This window comes from Centruroides vittatus, unplaced genomic scaffold, assembly GCF_030686945.1.
Source record: "Centruroides vittatus isolate TY-2023 unplaced genomic scaffold, ASM3068694v2 contig_439, whole genome shotgun sequence".
In the NCBI taxonomy this organism is placed as follows: domain Eukaryota; kingdom Metazoa; phylum Arthropoda; class Arachnida; order Scorpiones; family Buthidae; genus Centruroides; species Centruroides vittatus.
The window spans coordinates 178,750-198,299 of record NW_027122239.1 but is presented as its reverse complement, the minus strand read 5'-3'; the positions used below and the strand labels follow the sequence as shown (position 1 = coordinate 198,299).

Here is a 19,550-nt window from a genome sequence, read left to right as displayed (position 1 = left end):
TATGTGTTGTGTTGCCTTATCCCAGTGGTTTTCAACCGGATACTGCAGCACACTAAGGTGCCACAAAGGCACTTCAGGAATGCCGCGCATTGAATTGAGGGCGTAGCACTCGGGCAATCTGCCAAGAAGAAATGTCTTCTAGGAAAACTGGCCCCTATTTAGGTGTTAAACACGTAAAGAAAATCTGAAAAGCACGGGAGGACGCAACCCGTGACCAACTACCAGTGTTCGGTAGTTTATCCACTCGGCCATTGGTGAGCTCTCGTGCCGAAAAATATAGTGCTGAGCAGCATTACAATGCGTTTTACGTGTATTTACTAAATATACACGTAAAAGCGCAGTAGCTAATTCTACATTGATAAAGAAGTAGTTGTAGTACCGCAAGAAAAAATTATTAAGTTGGGAATGTTACTATTAGAAAAAAATTGCAAAACACACCCTTGTCTCTTCAATCCATTTTTCAACGTTGGTAGGAAGTTCAATATTTATTATGAAAATATATCAAGAAAGTTATTTCGACAATGTTAGAAAAATGTATGTAAAAATAGGTCTTATTCTCGTTTAGTCTCATTGAATCATCGTTGCCGAAGAGGAGATTTCAATTTACATTTTTATTGTTGAAACCAAGGACTTTTTACCACGTTTTCTACTGTCGTTCTCTTCATAACATCAGGTTCCAAGAGTTGGAAAATCAGTTTATTGCATTGCGAGCTTATTTGTTTATTCAATGAAGAAGGAATAGGATATCTCCGTTCTAGCTGATATTGAATCATTTTTCGTGGGTTTGAATCATTGTACGGCATCATTCCAGTTATCATAATGAATAATATGCATCCCATGCTCCATACATCGATCATCATTGGATCGTAAGGAATACCCAATAATACTTCTGGTGCTGTATACGCTGTACTACCATAGTATGTCTCGCTGAGGATTTTTTTACCTGTTTTTTCATCAACTGCAAAAAAAATAAATTCTTAAAATAAGAATTAATATTAATTTGTTTAATCCAAAAAAACAAAGAATTTAGCATACTGCACACACGAGAAAAGCTAAAATCGGTTAATTTAACTATGTCGTTACTGGTGATGAGCACATTTTCGCATTTTAAGTCTCGATGACTGATATGGTTTTCGTGTAAATAATTGACAGCCTGTACTAAGTGATAAAAGTATTTTCTGGCTCGATTTTCGGAGAGGAAATTGTGTTTCTACAGGAATTAATAAATAATTACTGAAGGGTAATGTAAAATGAGAGGAAATAATGAAGAAATTACCTCTATACAATCGAATAGATTTCCCTTTTCTGCCATTTCCATACAGATATAGACATATGTACCGAAGTCGATGATACGCTTAATTTCAATGATATTCGGATGATTGATTTTACATAAAATTTTTAATTCTCTAGGTAAGAACTTCTTTATATATTCATTTGAATTTTTGATCCTAGAAATAATTTTAATCGCTAGTTTTTCTCCATTATATTCTGCTTGTCTAAAATTCAACGATTTAATTATTACTTAACACCAACATATAATTAATGTTATTTACATATTCTTTATATCTTTTGTTATTTTCTCAGTTATAGCACATATCTTTATTTATTTTTAGTTCAAAGTTTATTTTTACTTTAAATATTTTCATCTTACACTATAAAATGCGTTGATATTTTCGTTCAAACATAAAATATTTTGCACTTTATCCCTTGGTTTATAGCGCTGAAATCACTTTCAATCATTTAAAAATATCGGATTTAATCTGTACCGAATTAATTGTACGAATAATATGAACTATAATTATACTAGAGATGAAGAGGGAAATTATACGTTGGAGATATGTATAAATTATATATAGTTACAAGAGAAATAATTTCAGTTTTCCTACGGGCGTAAATCCATAATCAAATGCTATCGTTACAAGATTTTATTCGAGGCTCAATACAGTTTTATAAAGATACTCTATTTGTATGCTGTGTATAATTTCGACTGGATTGATGGAATGACAAAACACGATATACTGCTAAAGGAGTGTACCTCCCGGGAAGACTTTCTATAAGAGACTTGCCTCTATTTAGGTGTTGGAAACGTGAAGAACACCCAAATAAATACAACATAGCTAGCCCATCGGTGAAGCCGAATCCACGACTCCTTGAACACAACCACAAGATTTATCTACTCAGTGAGTCTCTGAGGTAAGTAATTTTATAATTATTCTAATTTTATGAATTATATATTATTTATATTAATATTTTAGGCAGTTGAAAGTTTCAAAAACGTAGAAAATAATACTGTATTTTCTTACCTAACTTTACAATATGATCCTTCGCCAATGATGCTGCCCAATCTATATCCGTTTTTCTTTAGAAAACCAGTAGCACTGGAAATGGAAATGGAATGGCGATGTGGATCACTTAATGGCATTACTTTTTCGGATTTTTAATTATTCATTTTATTGTTGGACTATTGTTTTCATAATAATTTAAATTTATAATCAAATTAGATAAGAATGTTCAATTTTATACAGTAAAACCGCGATTTAAGGGACAAAATTTCCAGTGTGTGTGTAATATCTAAAAATAACATCCTGTTAATTTTAAAATGCTTTTTATATGTAATTAAATGAACAGGTTATTCTTTCCAAGCGCAAAGTTTTCAAGTCGTCATCATTCACATTCTCCGTCCTGCATAACAGACAGAAAATCACTAAGATTAAGTTATCAATATTCATATTTAATCTTCAATATTACATTTACATACAAAATTCATCGAGTAAGAAAATATTTCTAAAATTGTTAAATATCTCTTCTTTTATATTTAAATTGAGAGTAAAATTCTTTATAGACGTCGGAGTTTTCGGAGAATTCTAATTTCAAATTTATCCGAATTAATAATGATATAATTAATTTTCAGACCAACTGGAGTGGCTGAAGCAACTATTCAGCCCACCGAAGAAAGAAAACCAGGAGCAGTTGTGTAGAGCTGCGAGCTCGGCCCCGCTTACCGGTAACGGGATGGCGAGTTCCGTCACCGTGTCAATGGATGGCGATAAATCAAGTGGGAGGGTTAGCGAAGTCGTGATCAGGGCCGGATTTACCAATCCAGGGGCCCTGGGCACAAATTCGGTGGGGATCCCCCCTTTAAGAGTAGGCAAATTTGATGATTTAGAAAATTTACACAAAATACTGTACTTTCAATTAGATTTCAACTAGGAAGTTGTAAATTTCATTTTAAAATAAGGTTATTGTAAACATACATATATTTTATTGTGTAAAACTAATTATTTTAATTTAACTGAAAAATACCTATGTGAAATTTTTTCCCCAAATTTTCCGATGTTTCATAGACTTTTTCTCGGGTTTGGTTTTCTCTGCTTGTTGCCCTCATGATTAGGCCACATTAGGCTGTCGCGGTAATAGAAAAGTTTTAGTTTTCTATTACCTATTTTGTGGGGGGCCCTGGGCACAGGCCCCAAATGCCCTTATGTAAATCCGGCCCTGGTCGTGATAAGGTGTCGGCTGTACTCAAGGATGACACGCATTAAACATAAAACAACATATTTAATAAACAAATAAAATTATACAAAGAGAGTACAAAAATGGAATATACAATGTAGGTTAAACGATTAATAATTATCTCTATTAGCGCGACATTGATTAATGCGGTCGCGTCGACACTTTTTTGCGGGTTCCGCGGTGCGACCGGATTAGATTTTCATATCGAGAGTTAATATTAGTCTAACTTATAAAATATTCGGGCAGAGAGAGAGAGTTTATATATAATCTAGGCAAATACCTCTTTATCCGCGACGATCAAGTCTCGAGCAGTCCTTTCCGCAAGGTGATCGAAGGAAGGTCCGAACGGAGTCGTCGGCCTGGGGTTTCCTTTGAACCATCGCGCCGAGGCTCGGGTGCGACCCCTTTTTATACGCATTTGCCGGGGAACTATTGGGAGGAATTCTGATGCCATGTGGTCTAAGTTCGATTTAGGGCCGGGTGTTGTTTACGTTAATTGTCGGGAATCGAACGTTTCGACAAATTTATTACCTTTTTCTATCCGGTATTGTTACTCTTTTTACTTCATATAACAACAGTCAAACATACTAAATTAATTGCCGGTAGCGACTAAGGTCCGATATTAGGTACAACCTGAGTGATAATTGTTTAAATCGGAGAGACATTTAATCGGTCGTATCTGCTAAGAAATCGCGAGAAATAGGATGTGTGTGGGTTTCTTCCACTTCGTCATCCTTTCTCCGTTTGACCCTTTCCTCTCCGTTTCCGCAATTTCTTAATTGTTTATTATTATTTCTAATTATTTCTTTTTAACCCCCTTTGAATGTTACAAAAGTATCATAACTTGTGAAATTAAAAAGATAATTTTAAAATCTTGTCGCCTAAAATTACGTCATTACACACGCCCAGTTACAGTACGTAATCTTGTCGAACATTTATGAGTCAGTTCGGAAAAATGGCTTCAAAAGGAACATAGTAAGAGATTACGTAGTAGAAATGTACGAAAATAAAGCCAAGGATTCAAAAAAATTGGCGGCGGAGAGGTTTTTAGCCGAAGGCTATAAAACTCAATTGCATGTAATATTTTGATGATGTAGGAAATATCTAAAAAGAGGAAAATGCGAAGAACATTGTGACAAACGTTTGACAACAAAGATACAGTTACCCAGGAGGAGGAAGCTAAAAAGTTCAATTGTTATCGAACATATGTAGGTAAGACCCTTAATAAGATGGGTATAAAAAAAGGAAGAAGAAAAAGAAGAGGGCTTTAGAGTACACTGCTGAAAAATTTCTGAAATCCGAACGAAATTCAAGTGGCTCGTAAGAAATTTCGGAAACAAAATATTTCCATGGTTACATGTTAAACATGTAAGTTATATTGTTTGGACATCAGTAAGTTCTGTTGATTCTTGGTGTGGAAGAGCAGAAACGTATTTTGTTTAGAATTCAACATAAAAAAATTCTTAAAGTGAACGTTCATTATTAATTTATTATATGACATATTGCATGTTACTACATAAATTTATAAATATTAATAAACCATGTCAGCAGAATAATATTAAAAATGCACTTTTCTATTTACATCGAGAGAATATTTGCTCTTAGTCACTTGATAAAGCTATTAAAGCAACAATCTAAAGAAACTTCTCGTAATTCGTAACTGCTACAATGATAGCAAATATCTGTCAACCATGCGATTTTATGTTGTTAGCATAAAAAATGTTATATTCAATAATAAAAGTCCTTTCAAAACATATGGAAATAGATAAATATTTAATTTATTATTCTTTATATAGTAATTTTGATTTTATAAAAATAACAAGTTGATCCCAATTAGGGATTTAGCGCAAGCAAATTTATTTTTAAGTACATTAGAAAATAGCTGATTTTTAAATAAACTCCCTAAGATTTATATGCTGTAATATATGACTGATAAAAGGTTATAGAAAATTTCAAATATTTATTATATTTGTACAACATAACGGTTTGGATGCCCAACAGCCATCTTAACGTTATGTGTTTATAATTATAACGTCAGATAAATATAACGTAAAGTGTGTCGTGCGCAAACACTGTGATAAGACAGAAAAAGTATTATTTCGGAAGAGAAAAATTGCAAATAATTCAATGCAATATCTTAATCTATACGTGAGACGTATAATTTCAGCAACGTCGATGACCATCTTGTAAAAAAAAATATCTAAGCAACCGATCTTATGTTATTCCTTTATCGTTTTCAATGATGATTGTTATAAATTTTTAAACTGGTCAGAAAGGAGGAAGAAGGGATAAAAAAGGGGATGAAAATTGGAGGTTAGTTTCAAAATCTAACACATTCAAAGCCATTAAATTTCAGATTCAGAAAAAAGTGTAATTGGCCGTTTTTCAAACTATACGCCCCTTGAACTTGAACGATAACTCATTATCTAAACGCAATTTTATCATAAACAAAGATAATTTTTGTCGTTCTAGTTCTTCATAATTAGCAGATAAAAAGTTTTTTCTCTATGCTTATGAGATGTCGAGGTTTCCTTAGACTTTGTAACGGTTTGTAAGGAAAGAGATCAAAGAAGATGGATGTGGGAAGTGGAAGAGCATTAGTAACAGGCGGTGCGCAGGGAATTGGAAGAGCTGTTTGTGAAGCATTATTAAGCAGGGGATGTAAGGTAAGATTTTTAAATATATTGAAAAATTTATTTAAAAGTATCATTTCGAAAATTATATGTTTCGAATATTTCAAATTTATGATCTGTATTTTATACTATGCTTCTGTTCCATATCTTCAATATTAATTGGGATAAAATTAATTATTTTTAAGAGATACAAAATATTTTGAAATTAAATGATATAATTATTTTTCATTTTTGAAAGTGATTTAATACGTTCTGCAACCTCTAAAATCATATTAATAATGCTGTGTAAGATATATATTAAAAATTACCTTTGAATTACGTAGAAATTTACACAAATAGAAAAAAAATTATTAAAGTTTGCTAGAACTAAATGCTTTGAATTGAGTTAAAAATTAGAAGAGAAAAAATGAACTAGGCATTTAAAATTAACATTTTGTTTTTCTTAACTGGACGGAAATAGCCGTCCAAGGCGATCGAGTGGCAGTGGTGAAGGACGGAAATAGCCGTTCAAAAATTCTTATAAAATACCTGGACCATTTCGTGAAGTCGTAGAATTTTCACGAGTAGTTGGGTTCTCCAACTTTGTTTTGGAATATCCTTTAGTTCTCGAGAATTTACAATAAAAGAAAGAAAATTAAAATAAATATGAAATTTTAGACGGCCATCTATCGACATAAATCGAATTTAAATCTCCCGCCGTCATCTGATTGGTTAAAAAAATTAATATTCCTAATTGGCTCGCGTCAGAAAAAAGTAGGTGTGACTTCTGTAAATGACGCTATCGGGAGTGCACCGATGCGACCGGAAAAAGTAAACAGCCTACGTCATTAGTCTAACGGTCCTTGTCTGACCTACTTTTCGTAGAATCAACATTGGAGTAAGCTGTAGTAAAAGCGTAGTAGTTTATAGTAAAACGGTCTTCTCTAATATTCATAGTACTTTGTAAAGCTCGGATTTCAATTTAATAAGTATTATTTAGTTCAGAAACATTATAAATACATCATTAAGTAGGAGAATAACGAAAAACTTTATTTTTTAGTATAATACAATTTACAAAATCGAAAGTTCGTATATCGTAATATTATAAAAAACTACATCGAAACATACAAAGTCACCTAATTTACTTAAATTCAGTTCATTATACAACTGTAGATACTCTTGCCTTCCTCAGTTTCCTCAAAACAAAACTCGAAAACTTCAATTAATTCTATAAATATTTAAGCGCCATTACTATTCGAATTAACTGTAATTACAAATATAACTGAAAAATATTTTCGACATAAACCCTAGGCAATAATTATCAAAACAAAATTCTTCAAGTGTAAATTTTTCTGATCGAGTAATATGTAATAATAGTTTTATCTATTACTCTTGCCATATTCAACTTTCTATGTTCACATCCATTTAGTTTCATCTAATTACACTTTAAATGTAAAAAAATCTACCAACAAATAAGTTTTCTAATAAAGATACTACTTGCTAATTAAAGTTTGTATTCTTCTTTGACGTAGTTCTACGTTTTAGCACTAAATTAGTAGACATGTCTAAATAACACGCTTATAAACACTAAATGCCATAAATGTTTCGAAATTAGAACTAGATAATTATATGCACAAATAAATTTACATGCCTTCATTTACATCCAAACAAAGATCAGTTCTCCCAAATTGTCGAAAAATAAATTATTTTCAACTTTTCTTTCTGAATTTAGAAGTAATTCACAGTAAACTTTATGCCTTAAAATATCCATTGCAATCAACGCAAAATGTATGAATCCACGTAATAAAAAATTATCGCAGTGAACTTCGAATAAACGAGAAACACAGAATTATCGAACCGCACTTTACGAAATCTGGCGCGAACTGTCGTATACAATAAACAAAACGAAAATGCTCTTGTCCAATGTCATCACGTGACAAAAAGTTTCTAAATAAACGCTAAAAGTTTTAAAGAATTCTTTCACAAAAACCGATGAATTTAATTAATACACAATAACTAAATCTGCTTAATAAAGGTTAATAATTTTCCATTATAATTATGCAAATTAGATATAAAAAAGATCATCGCGCAAATTCTCCCGCGAACCATGGATGACTCTTACGTCATCTGGATTGAAGTTTCCTGCAAAATACTGAAAATTTTTATATAATTATTTTACTAATCCAGCCAAATTTAAATAATATAAAATGTCTAGATCTGTTTAATAAAGATTAGTAATGTACTATCATTAATATGGAAATTAGATATGACAAAGATCACTGTGGAAAAATTCCCGCCAAGATAAAAATAGCTTTCGGTCACGTGATCACCAAGAAATACGCCTTAAATTTAATGTTTGTGTACAAATTAATATATTTTAACTAATGTCATCGTTTAAAATTTAATGTTTCTGTAAAAATTAGTAAATTGTAACAAATTTCATCAAAGACAACAGAATAATTTTCAGCTTATAAAAACTCTACAATAAATGATTATTTCTTCGAAAGACGTCGATATGCACGAATAAATAATAAATATACAATAATGCTTTTATCCATTTTAAGTGGATATTGTAAACATTAAGCTATTTAATTTGTTTGGCTTTTATAATTTAGTTTCCGAATATTTTACTGTGAAATTCCATTTAGTAAACAGAAACAAAGACAAGCTATTAGTTATAAACAGGACAATAGAATAATTTTTACGTAAATTGAGTGAAAATACAGAAAAAAACGAATTATATCAAAGATGGGGACAAACAAGCTTACATCCCCAGAACAGAGCTTATAATTTGTTGTCAATTTCAGCCTGTTCCTACTTTGACTGTTTTCTGTTGGTAAACACTTATTTTTTTAAAATAAAAGTACTTTGTTGTTAGTGAATAAAGATAAAAGTATCGAAATATAATATTCAGAATTAAAAATATTGATGTATGTCCATATTAGAAATGTTTTCCGATATTAGAAATAATATCACGAGAAAAACATTATATAAATGAAATACGGCCATAAACAATTTCTTTCTGTCAAATAAATTACGGATTAAACAGGCTTATTTAGAAACATTCAATCGCGAATACCTGACTTTAAATATACAGAGGTTACAGTATGCTTGTTATGTGATAGTTATCTGCGTTTACAAATTAACAGAATTTTCCGTTTTTATACACATTATTATGCTATAATCTAGGAAACTATGTTTAATACACAAGACATACTACAGAAAGGGTAAGAAAGGAATGTCAGCCATTGTAACTAATGTATTATTGAAAGTTTCATTCATATAGATAATTAATTTTATCAAGATACATTTCTCCAGAAGAAAATTATCGATATTTCTCGTAAATATAAGTAAATTTTATTATAATTTAGATAAAAACTCATTTTTTCCCCACGCATGGCTTCTTTCTCCTCCCTCTTAATCCTATACTTGGAACATTCCATTTCATAATTTGATGTAATAATAACGTTTAAAATGATTCTAAATAAAATATTGACACTTAAAGTAGGTTAATATATATTGTCACGAGTCTCAGTTGTATTCATAAAAATATAATAATCTATACAATAATACTTTCTCACATGCTCCATGTGTTAAAGTTTGCAGCTGTAATTGAAGTAATATATAAAGAAACAAAATGTTTATATTATCAATAGTTATAAAAGATATCTTATTTTCACGTAGAAAAACAAAATAAGACAGAAGAAACAATCACACGATATCTCTATCCAGGACATTCTATAATTGATTTTAAATTTCTAATGTCAACATACATGAATATTTTTGTGTGTGTGAATATTATATTTCGATACTTTTATGTTTCTTCACTAAGAACATCTTAAAACATTAACTTTTTACCAACAAAAAACAGTCGAAGTAGGAACAGGCTGAAATTGACAACAAATTATAAGCTCTGTTCTGGGGATGTAAGCTTGTTTGTCCCCATCTTTGATATAATTCGTTTTTTTCTGTATTTTCACTCAATTTACGTAAAAATTATTCTATTGTCCTGTTTATAACTAATAGCTTGTCTTTGTTTCTGTTTACTAAATGGAATTTCACAGTAAAATATTCGGAAACTAAATTATAAAAGCCAAACAAATTAAATAGCTTAATGTTTACAATATCCACTTAAAATGGATAAAAGCATTATTGTATATTTATTATTTATTCGTGCATATCGACGTCTTTCGAAGAAATAATCATTTATTGTAGAGTTTTTATAAGCTGAAAATTATTCTGTTGTCTTTGATGAAATTTGTTACAATTTACTAATTTTTACAGAAACATCAAATTTTAAACGATGACATTAGTTAAAATATATTAATTTGTACACAAACATTAAATTTAAGGCGTATTTCTTGGTGATCACGTGACCGAAAGCTATTTTTATCTTGGCGGGAATTTTTCCACAGTGATCTTTGTCATATCTAATTTCCATATTAATGATAGTACATTACTAATCTTTATTAAACAGATCTAGACATTTTATATTATTTAAATTTGGCTGGATTAGTAAAATAATTATATAAAAATTTTCAGTATTTTGCAGGAAACTTCAATCCAGATGACGTAAGAGTCATCCATGGTTCGCGGGAGAATTTGCGCGATGATCTTTTTTATATCTAATTTGCATAATTATAATGGAAAATTATTAACCTTTATTAAGCAGATTTAGTTATTGTGTATTAATTAAATTCATCGGTTTTTGTGAAAGAATTCTTTAAAACTTTTAGCGTTTATTTAGAAACTTTTTGTCACGTGATGACATTGGACAAGAGCATTTTCGTTTTGTTTATTGTATACGACAGTTCGCGCCAGATTTCGTAAAGTGCGGTTCGATAATTCTGTGTTTCTCGTTTATTCGAAGTTCACTGCGATAATTTTTTATTACGTGGATTCATACATTTTGCGTTGATTGCAATGGATATTTTAAGGCATAAAGTTTACTGTGAATTACTTCTAAATTCAGAAAGAAAAGTTGAAAATAATTTATTTTTCGACAATTTGGGAAAACTGACTTTTGGATATAACATATGGATTTACATGAAAGTATGTATTATTGGGCTACTAATTTATTTGTGTTTATGTGTATTGTTGTACTGTAACTTAGTTTGTTTTACTATGTTCGAGAAAGTAGGTCACACATTGGATTTCTGAGATAAAACTGTCAGCTTTTTCAGAGTGAAGCGAACCCACTCAGTGAAGTGTTTTAGGGAAGTTATGCTTTCATTTCTGATGCATGCCAATGATGAAAATTGTTTTTAAAATTAAATATCGGTCAATGACGATAACATATGTTATAAATGTGAAGATGAATATAAAAATATTTCTACATTTTTTTATTGTTTTGTTGTTTCTTAAAGATTAATTTATTTAAATTTATTATATGTCAAGTAAGTTTATTTACAAAATGCTAATATTTTAATTCGCTTTAATATTTCGGCGTAAATTTGAACAAGGAATTTTAAAATTTTAAATAAAAGATATACTGAAATTTTCTTTTATTTACAATGATTACGTCACTTCTACAGAAAGTAGAACACGAGACGACCTTCACCCACATTTCAGTCTGGGGGGAAAGGCCGCCAGTTGTAGTCATAACAACCTTTACGTCTTCTATTGTTGTGGATGAAATTCGTTAACTGTCAATTACATTTTCTTGAATTTGATTCGCAGGTTGGAAAAAATCGTCATTACTTAAATGCCTAAAACTTTAAAAAATTTTATAAAATTGAAAATAAATTCAAAAGTTTTGAAAAAATCGTATCGGATAAAAAATCAAAAAAGAATTTAATATAAATTTGAAAAAAAAATTTTTAGCAAAAAATTATCGCGAAAAAAATTCATATATAAAAAAATTATGTGACAATAAAGAACGATTTTTTCTTTACAAGACGTAACTGTTTAAAAATTTTTTTTCCTAAACGGAAACGAGAAAAACGCGTGGAAAAATTCTTTATTAGAAAATTTCCACACATAGAACAAAAATTATAGTTGCAGAACTAAAGCTGAATGAGTTCAAAATTAGAAGAATAAAAATGAACTTAGGCATTTAAGAGAAGATAGACATTATGTGTTTTTTTCAACTGTACCGTGGAAGATTTTTAATTCGTTTTCGAGATTGTAGTACTTCTTTTGCCGTCTAGTATTCTTGATTTGTCTACCTCGGCCGCTTTAATAGCGGCATCGAGCTTATAGCCAGATAATTCGGCAATTCGTTTGGCTTTAATAATCAGGTTTACGAAGAAAACTTCATACTTGCATACTACATACTCATTTGTACCTTTGCCCAATATGCATAACCTAGCATAATGCAGTTATTGAAGCTACTGGGCATGGTTAAAAATTAAAACAGCATAAGCACAATTCCAGATATTACAGGTTCTGACAAGTAAAGAATTTTCAGTACTTTCTATTTGAAAAATTTTTTCAACCTTAACTCAAAAGAAGAAAAAAGTAAACTTTTAAGAAATTTGCAGGATTTCCCAGGCTGAGAAAAATTTCCCGGGTTAAAAAACAACCGGGATCTCCGGATCCCGTTTAAGAAACCCTACTTCCAATGTTAAAATCGTTAGTTAGTGGGGGTGTACTATAGATTACCACCTATGGAATTTCAGGACTTTGATTATACAATTGAACTCAGAGGACCGAGACGAGTTCAATGGTACCCTATTTTTGGACCGGAGACGAAAAATAAAAAAGTTATCATACTTTTTAAGTTGTTATACTTTTTTAATGCTCTCATGAAGACGGCACCATAGTTGCTAGTACTGCCATCTTGCGGTAAAGTCTGCAAACCATGACGTCGGACTGCGACTTTCGTTAACGCGGGAGATGATCGCGTTGCTAGTACTGCGGTCATCTCCCGGAGGGTTAAACACGCGATACGAGAGCGGAGAGAGCGACGCGACTTTCGATCATTGCGCGATCGCCATTTCGGTTAATGTTACTTATGGCAGCGAACATGGTGCCGTTCCCACCGTTCGTGCTCCCGACTGACCTCCCGGAGGGAAACCGCCGGCAGGCCGCCATGTGCTAAACGTCACTAGTTATTGATTCACGGTAGTTCTTGAACAAAGTAAAAAAAGGGGGAGAAACGTCTACTAAAGGCAATTTTAACGGCAAGCGACGCGACTCCCGATCGCGATAGCGAGGTCAACTTAGCGGAGAGAGCGACGCGACTGCCTATCATCGCGCGATCGCTGGAAAAAAGTATGACAACTTTATTATTTTTCGTCTCCGGTCCAAAAGTAGGGTATTGTTTAACTCGTCTCAGATATATACCCAAAGACCCGAAATTCCATAGGTGGTAATCTATAGTATCTCCGTTAGTGGCCCCGAGATCGCCTCGCGAGACGATACAAATCATCGATGACGTTGTTATTTAAATTACACATCAAGGAATATATAAAAAATTCAAATTTCTTGCATTATACATTATTTTGAAAATAAAGTTGAATAATTAAGAAAGCTTGAAAGACGAAGAAATTATTTTTGTATACATATTTGTTGCGTGGATATGAATTCCAAAAATACAAAATGCTTCAATAATCATGTAGACAATGTTCTTAGATATTAAATATAAAATAATAGTATGTTTGTATTTTTTATCGAAGTAAACCAGGAAAACTGATTTCCATGCAGAATAGAAGGACTGGATTGGGGGACATACAAATCATCCATAAAAATTAGATAAAATATAAAGAAAAAATCCAAATGTTTCACAATTCAAGAGTGCAATGGAAGAATTACTTAAGTTAAATTTTGATTGTATAAAGAAATATATAAAAACAACATTTAACAAAATTACTCTGCTTCCGTTTACTCGTCCGTCGTTCGCTCCAGTTGACAGTCCAATTTCACAAACACGGTAGCGACCTTTCTTTAGAGGCTACTGCCTCCGCAATAAAATGCAAAACAGGTAAAGAACGTCCTCTGGTGCTATCGCCATTTTCACATAAATTACAATTTAAGTAAATATAAAGTATAAAAACATGGCCGACGGTAATACATTTAATTGTATAAATAAATATATAAAAACAACGTTAACAAAATTACTCTGCTTCCGTTTATTCGTTAAACGTTGTTTTTATATATTTATTTATACAATTAAATGTATTACCGTCGGCCATGGTTTTATACTTTATATTTACTTAAATTAAATTTTGATGTTTTCAAGAATTTTCTAAAAACTTCAGAAAAGAAGTGTTTTGAGAATTCCTGATAACTTTAACTTCTAAAGTTTGTTACGAAGTCAGTAAAATATAAATTTTAAAATGCTTCAATAAAGTGTTTAGAACAGCAAGGCGAATATCCTTATCCATAAACCCTATTCACTATGCATAATAAAACACAACTGAAAAAGGTATGTAAGTGTACTTCTGTATCTTATTCCTTCAAACTGCTATATCATATTTAAACAAACTAAATCATTTATAAAACTATATGATAATAATCCATTTAAATCTTTAGGTTTGCTTTGTGGACGTGAATTCCGAAAAAAGTCAGCAAACGGTCAACGAATTTCAGAAGACTTATGGAGAATCAAACTGCATATTTGTCAAATGTGATGTTTCGTCTTCGGAAGAGTTTGAAGGTATTGTATTTTACAAATTGCAGTAATTAAATCGAAGTAATTAATGAAGATATTATTAACACAGGCATATAATATTAAAATTATATTTGTAAAAATATAAATTTTCAAAAACTACTCTTGAATAAAGCACTAGAAGAAAGAAATCAAAGAAAGAATTCCTTCAAATGTAACAAATCGTTACGTTTCGTGCAGAAACTACATTACTGAAACATAACTTACTGTTGAATCTGACAATAGATTAGTGAAGAAATATATAACTTTTTACATAAATTTATGTCCGAATACAATCCTTAACTATGGTTTTGCTCAAGTATATGGATTTTGCGTAAAACACAGAATATCTCTTAAATCTGTATAACATTTAGAAAATTCATATGCACAAATTACGTCAGCTACAATAGCAGGAAATGTGTTAGTATTCACAGAAACAAGAAACAAAAATTTTTTGTTCCATATTTGCGTGAATTACTTATAACTGCCAGGAGGCGAGTTTTACTCAAAATGGCGGTGACCCAAAATGAGAAAGCGTCAGCTTATTCTTCAATTATTTGCATTACAATGCACCAAGCAGTTGATTTTGGAATTTCCACTTCGGCTCTTTCACTTCTAATTGAACTGAAGGTCTCCAGACAAATATACAGTAGTTCTAACACGCTCCACTGTTTCATCACTTGGCTGTGGATGTCCTGACCTGTTCCTACCTAAAAACACTCGTTCTGCTGAACTGTTCGTACCATTTAGTGCCATTCTTGTTCACTGGTGCAGGTTTGTTAAAATGAGCTAGAAAGAGTTGTTATACAGTGAAACACAGACAGTTTTGGACAATTTGATGACACAGAGCGCATTTTGCTGCCGTCTCGGCGCCATTTTGAGAAAAACCTACGACTTGGCAGTTACCGCTTCAACTTGACCTGGAATTTAAAAAAAGTCGTTTCTCTTCTTTCTACTAACGTATTTTACATCAAGTGTATGTCATAATTTATAAATTATGAATTTTTTGTCTCTATGACAACCGCCTTTCCATCGGTCTGTAATGGTCATAATTTCTGTCCAGAAATGGTAGTAATGTGCTTCCAAATCTCGCCTATTTATCCGACGTAACTCATTGCAAGTTTTATTTCTTTCTACTGATAAAACAACATCTGCATGGACGAAGTTTTAAGTCATCAAATGAGTTAAAAGTAGCATCTCAGGAGTCATTACGAGTAGTTGCAAAAGATGGCGTAAAGCAATGTATTCAGAAGCTGCGCGAGCGATGGAAAAAGTTTATCATCTCCCAAGGGGATTAGTTTGAAGGTGCTTGTGAGTTGTTGTTTTAAACTTTTCAAGAGGGAACGATACGCCAATTCCTCTGAACATTTAGATCTTACAACGTACTTTGTAAATTCATATATACAAGACACAACTTATCTTTTTAGAAGAATTGAAGCAACAAAAGTGGTATCCAGTTTGAACAGGAGTATTGAACATGATAATAAGAATATTTAATATTACTTACTATGACAAACTAAAATACAAGCCTTAGAAGATTTTCTGTTGAGTCTGATTAGCAATAGCTGCGAAATACGAGAAAAATAAGAACACAAATTTAGTTCATCTTTTTATGTTTTCTTTATCTGAAAGAAAACTGATGTTACATTTATTGTGGCAAATAATATACATTCAACTTTATATTACATTTATCGTTAATTATCATTATATTAATTCACTTACAGAAGCTTACTTGAAAGCCAAACAGACAATTGGAAATTTAAATATTTTAATAAATAACGCGGGAGTTTCTGAAGGACATAAAATTGTGGATATTAATTTGGTAAGTGTGAACACTTTTTATTGTTTAAAACTTCATTTCGGTGGTTACGAGATGAACTTATAATTAAAAAATATTGCAGAATGGTGTGATATACGGTTGCAACATTGCATTAAAATACATGGGGAAGAATAATGGAGGTGACGGTGGTGCTGTTGTTAATGTCGGTTCTGTGTTAGGTATATAATTTTTGCAATTTATTTTCACGCCGTGAACTTATGTACAGCACAATAATTCAAATATAGTTTCATACTTATATCGTAGGTCTCCAACCCATGCCATTTAGTTCTGTCTATTCAGCAGTCAAAGCAGGAGTAATTGCTCTTACAAGATGCCATGGAGTAAGTAGTCATCATAATGTGATAATGTATTTATTTAGAAAAATTTCAAATAAAATAGCAGTAATTATCAATGTTTCATATCGTTTATCTTATTAAATTTGAAGGGAACTGAACTAAATCATTTAAATTTCAGTATAAGATTATAATGATTGGAAAATATAGAAAGTATACCGACTGAAATAAACTCTTTGATAAACATTGCCAAGTGTCCGTGTATCTAAACCTTATGGAGTTTATGAATCAACAAAAAAAAAGAAAGTATAGTGTCAGTTATATAAATCGTTGTTGTCTTAAAACTTACAAAGAACGATATTTTTGGACTGGGTTAAAGTGATGGGAATAAGGCAACACATCATATTAGCAATGTGCCAAGAAAAATGCCTTCCGGGATGACGTATCATAGCCATAAGACGTCCTCCCTGCAAACAGACCCCTTTTTAGGTGTTATAGACGTGAAGAAGACTTCCGAAACTGCAAGAGGTTCGAGAGCTAACCCGCTAATACTACCAGTGCTCGGTACTCTGCCATTGTTAGGCGTGATGTTTAGAAATAAACTTGATAATAGAAAAATTCAAAATAAAATATTACTTATAATTTAAAATTTTAATGAGGTAAATTATAAAATCAAAACTTGAAAGATAAATTAACGTTTACTAACTGCAGCACCAAATTGCGTTCCTGCGGATGAATTTTAAAGTAAAATGTGTTTTCCTAAAACCGAAAACACATACTGAGAACAGTATGTATACCAAGTTAGTTGAGATTTCTGCAGTAATTTCGTTACTGCGAGCTCTGAATATTAATCTTTAATTGTGATAATTGCTAATATCATACCCTGAATATTCCCAATCATTTTCAGAAAGTTTCCATTTTCGTAGAATTTTTAGTGAATAAATTATGTGCGCAATATCTTTACTAAAAATGCCATATTAGTGTACATAGGCGAAAAAGAATGTAAAATGGAGGAAGAAATGCAGAAAGTATGACATTGCTTTGCGTATTTAGCTAGTTGTCATTTAAAATCACTCAGTATTTGACTCAACCATGGTTAATGTAATGCAGGAACACCTACATAAATTAACAATATTTATATTTAATTTTTTTTTTCGTTTTCTTTCGTATTTAGGGATATTTATCATCATTTCGTATATTATTTTTTAATAAAATGTGCTTCCCGTTTCTTAATATGTTATAAAATACCGAATTGAAAGAATTTCTTATTTGACTGTATCAAAGATAATTTTTTCAAATTTAACAAAAGTATATATTTATATTTTACATCAACAGTTAAATTACGAAAAAAGTGGAGTTAAATTCGAGTGTGTATGTCCTGGTATAGTAAACACCGAAATGACGCAAAAAGGCGTTACATCAGGGCGTAAAGAAATAAGAGAATTTGTCAAAAGGAATCCCACAGTAGAGTAAGTATTAATCCTCGTGAAAATTAAAGAAATAATAAAATTAATAATATATATATATAAAAGAAAATCATTATCTGTTACATCAACTTAAAATAAACTTTTTAATTTATAATTTTGTACATTATTTTAGTTTCACTCTACAGCTCTTGTAGATTACGTAAATGTCATTTTAAACTGTTAAAGGAATTATGTAATTATAATTCGTTCAGAACATATTTTAAAATATTCAAATATATTATATTAATAATATTGAAAAATGTGTACAAATTTAGTAGTTACGTGAATTGACCATACATTGCTAATTATATATACAGATCATAAGAGACATTTATCTTTTATTATGATGCATTGAAAAATGCAATTTAGTTATTTGTAAACGTTATTTCCCAATCGAATAAATTAACATATGACATCAGCTATAAGCCGTGATGTATACCTCGAATACGGCCTATAACAATTACAAAACAGTTTAAATATAATACAATGTTGAGAGAAAAATTCTGTATAGACATTGACATTCTCGGAGAATTTCATTTTTGTATTTATCCGATATAGTAATGATATAATTAATTTTCAGACCAAGTGAAGTGGCTGAAGCAATTATTCAGCTCATCGAAGAAGGAAAACCAGGAGCAGTTATGACTATTGTTAAAGGAGAGGAAAATGAATATGTACAATTTCCAAATAAAATATATATAAAATAGTATTAATTTTACATAAATGTAAGTCATAATTAAAGACTTCTGACATGTAAATGCCAAATTACGAAAATAATCCCGTTCCTGTTACTTTTAATTTCGTCTTTTAATGATTCGAAAAGATTAATTAATTTTTAATAACGTCAAGTCTGTATAAATTATGTATTAAATTAATAAATAAATCTCGGAATCCTGTATAAAAGTATTTTTTTTAATTAATTTTTAAAATTTTGACTATAAAAATTTAGAAATTAATGCAAAATTTATTGGCAGATATATAAAACAATTTATTATTTATACTTTAACTAAATATGCCACTAATATTAGCCTTCATATTCGAAAATTCGTTAAGTTTTTCAATATGCAAATCACCATAAATACCCTCTTCTTAATATAGATGAATGTTTTCATTGAATAATCCATGTTATGAACTTGCAAAAGTTAGACAGTAAAACCTGTCTAAAACGGAATCCGAGTAAAACATAAATTGCCGAAACGGAAAAATTCGTATCGCGCGAATCATGTTTACACAGGTTTTACTGTATGATTTTTATTT

General features: G+C 30.9%; 2 protein-coding genes across 2 annotated transcripts; one reads left to right on the top strand and one right to left on the bottom strand.

Moving 5' to 3' along the window:
- Positions 1–575: 575 nt before the first annotated feature.
- LOC136977089 (testis-specific serine/threonine-protein kinase 1-like) lies at positions 576–2,436 on the bottom strand. Its single transcript, XM_067272531.1, has 4 exons — positions 2,304–2,436; positions 1,277–1,496; positions 1,036–1,210; positions 576–958 (listed from the first exon to the last, which is right to left on the bottom strand). The coding sequence occupies exons 1-4, from the start codon at positions 2,420–2,422 to the stop codon at positions 612–614; spliced, it is 861 nt and encodes a 286-aa protein (XP_067128632.1). The 5' UTR covers positions 2,423–2,436; the 3' UTR covers positions 576–611.
- Positions 2,437–6,036: 3,600 nt separating this feature from the next.
- Positions 6,037–19,069, top strand: LOC136976995 (15-hydroxyprostaglandin dehydrogenase [NAD(+)]-like). Its single transcript, XM_067272403.1, has 7 exons — positions 6,037–6,179; positions 14,601–14,724; positions 16,440–16,537; positions 16,617–16,713; positions 16,799–16,875; positions 18,163–18,296; positions 18,874–19,069. Exons 1-7 carry the CDS (start codon positions 6,087–6,089, stop codon positions 18,998–19,000), a joined length of 750 nt encoding a protein of 249 aa, XP_067128504.1. The 5' UTR covers positions 6,037–6,086; the 3' UTR covers positions 19,001–19,069.
- The last annotated feature ends 481 nt before the right edge of the window (positions 19,070–19,550 follow it).